The 1,810-nt window shown below is 46.0% G+C and overlaps 1 protein-coding gene across 1 annotated transcript; it reads left to right on the top strand.

The window, feature by feature from the left end:
• The first annotated feature begins 650 nt into the window (after nucleotides 1-650).
• LOC135810536 (uncharacterized) lies at nucleotides 651-1,427 on the top strand. Its single transcript, XM_065324028.1, has one exon. The coding sequence runs from the start codon at nucleotides 651-653 to the stop codon at nucleotides 1,425-1,427; it is 777 nt and encodes a 258-aa protein (XP_065180100.1).
• The last annotated feature ends 383 nt before the right edge of the window (nucleotides 1,428-1,810 follow it).

The following is a 1,810-nucleotide window of genomic DNA, read 5'->3' as shown; positions in this document are numbered from 1 at the left end:
CAGTAAAATTGGCAGAATTCGGTACTTTTTCTGGTAAGTTTCATGCATGTTTGGTATGTGGATAAAAAATGGAGCAGAATTCGAGGAATTTCCCCCCATAAAGTTTGTATGGTTCTGCCAATTTCACTGCTTTTCGAGCAGAATCTGCCACCTTTTCGAGCAGAACCCGCCTAGGAATTGGTGTGTCTACACAACTACTCTCTATTCGCGAATTGTCGTTATATCCGCCGTCGTTATTAGCGAAGTTGACTGTACATACAACTGACTTCTCCCCTCCATTGTTGTTGTAGTGTGGTGATGGTTTGGAGTGTGCTCTGCTGACAGGGTATACGGGTGTCATCTACAAAAGTATCCTGAAGTGCGAACGATTTGTAATAATTGTAGTTAATCGCACTCACACTACGGTGTGAGAGCGATTAGCGAAAACAGTGCAAGGTGCACGCACACGTACCACCAGTCCTTTGCCGAGACCCCATGTGTGCCTGATAAGTGATAAGCACAATCATGTTCATGTAGGTACATGTACATGTACATGCATCCGGGATACCAAACCCTCAGTATACCTACAGACACCGTTCAGTTGGCACGCGTTACGCGTACATTATTATACTTATTTTTGTAGAAGTAAATCCAGACCGAGTAGCAGCAACATGTTTGCAGAAAAGGCTACGCTCTATGATGAGAATTGTGATTTCCAATACCGAATGGGAGTGTCCCTCATGGACAATGACCTAAAACCAAAAGATGGAGATTGCATGCTTGATCTTGGATGCGGAACAGGGCGTCTAGCGACACGCCTCGCCTCTAAAGTTGGAAAGAGAGGCAAAGTTGTGGGAGTTGATCCTAATGCAGGCAGGATACAGCTGGCTCGTAAGAATGCCCTGCACCATAACTCCAAGACTCGGTTTGTTGTGGGTCTGGTGGGTGATGCAGCGAGCCTAGGACCGTACGATGGCATCTTCTGCAACTTTGTCCTCCATTGGGTACCCGATGGAAGCATTCAGGAAACCTTGAAGGACGCGTTGGACTGCCTAAAGCCTGGAGGAAAGCTCTGCGCGCACATTGCTCTCTCGACTGGAGCATTGCTCGAGGCTATTGAGCGTCTTGTAACTGGAAATGATAGCCCGGCTGTACGTCCAAGTCATATTCCTGGTCAAGGTGGGCAAGACTGGAGCAATATGTGTGAGTTGGCTGGATTTGATGTTTCTGTGGCTGCTGAAGAGAGCACAAACCCTTGCTGGGACAACGTGGATACCTGTATCAACGTGGTGAGAGCCTACACCGATGCAGGTGTTACAGGACATGCCATAGGAGATGATGATGTCATTGTACTGATGAAGGCACACAATATCCAGTCACGGGCTGACAACGTGCTCACGGAATCCAAGTACCTTCGCCTCATTGCGCAGAAACCCGCAGAGGTATGATGTTTGCTATGTTCACGCCTTGTATCGCTGTTAAATCTGCCTGATCTTCTTTGCCTGTACCCCACCTGACGAGAAAGCATGAAAGCATTCTTGAGGAAAACATTCTGTAATGACCTTGACGTTTGTCCTTCTCCAAATGTGTATCATATTTCTTGTCTCTGAAGAGACATGTTCATGCCTTGTACAGTTGTTAGTTTTGCCTGATCTTTGCTTGTATCCCACCTGACGAGAAGGCGTGAAAGCATACTTAAGGAAAACGTTCCATAACGAGCTTGAAGTTTGTCCTTCTCCAAGTGTTTAACATTTTTTTAGGCTCCGAAGTGACATAATAATATGTCATGATACTAAAACTTACGCTGGTCTCAAGTCAATATTCATTGTCC

The sequence above is a fragment of the Sycon ciliatum genome, chromosome 2 (genome assembly GCF_964019385.1).
Source record: "Sycon ciliatum chromosome 2, ocSycCili1.1, whole genome shotgun sequence".
NCBI classification, from domain to species: domain Eukaryota; kingdom Metazoa; phylum Porifera; class Calcarea; order Leucosolenida; family Sycettidae; genus Sycon; species Sycon ciliatum.
Note: the sequence above shows the minus strand (reverse complement) of the source record. Positions and strands in the feature narration are given on the sequence as shown.

Coding starts and splice junctions, on each gene's coding strand:
- LOC135810536 (XM_065324028.1), top strand. CDS start 651: ATGTTTGCAGAAAAGGCTACGCTCTATGATGAGAATTGTGATTTCCAA.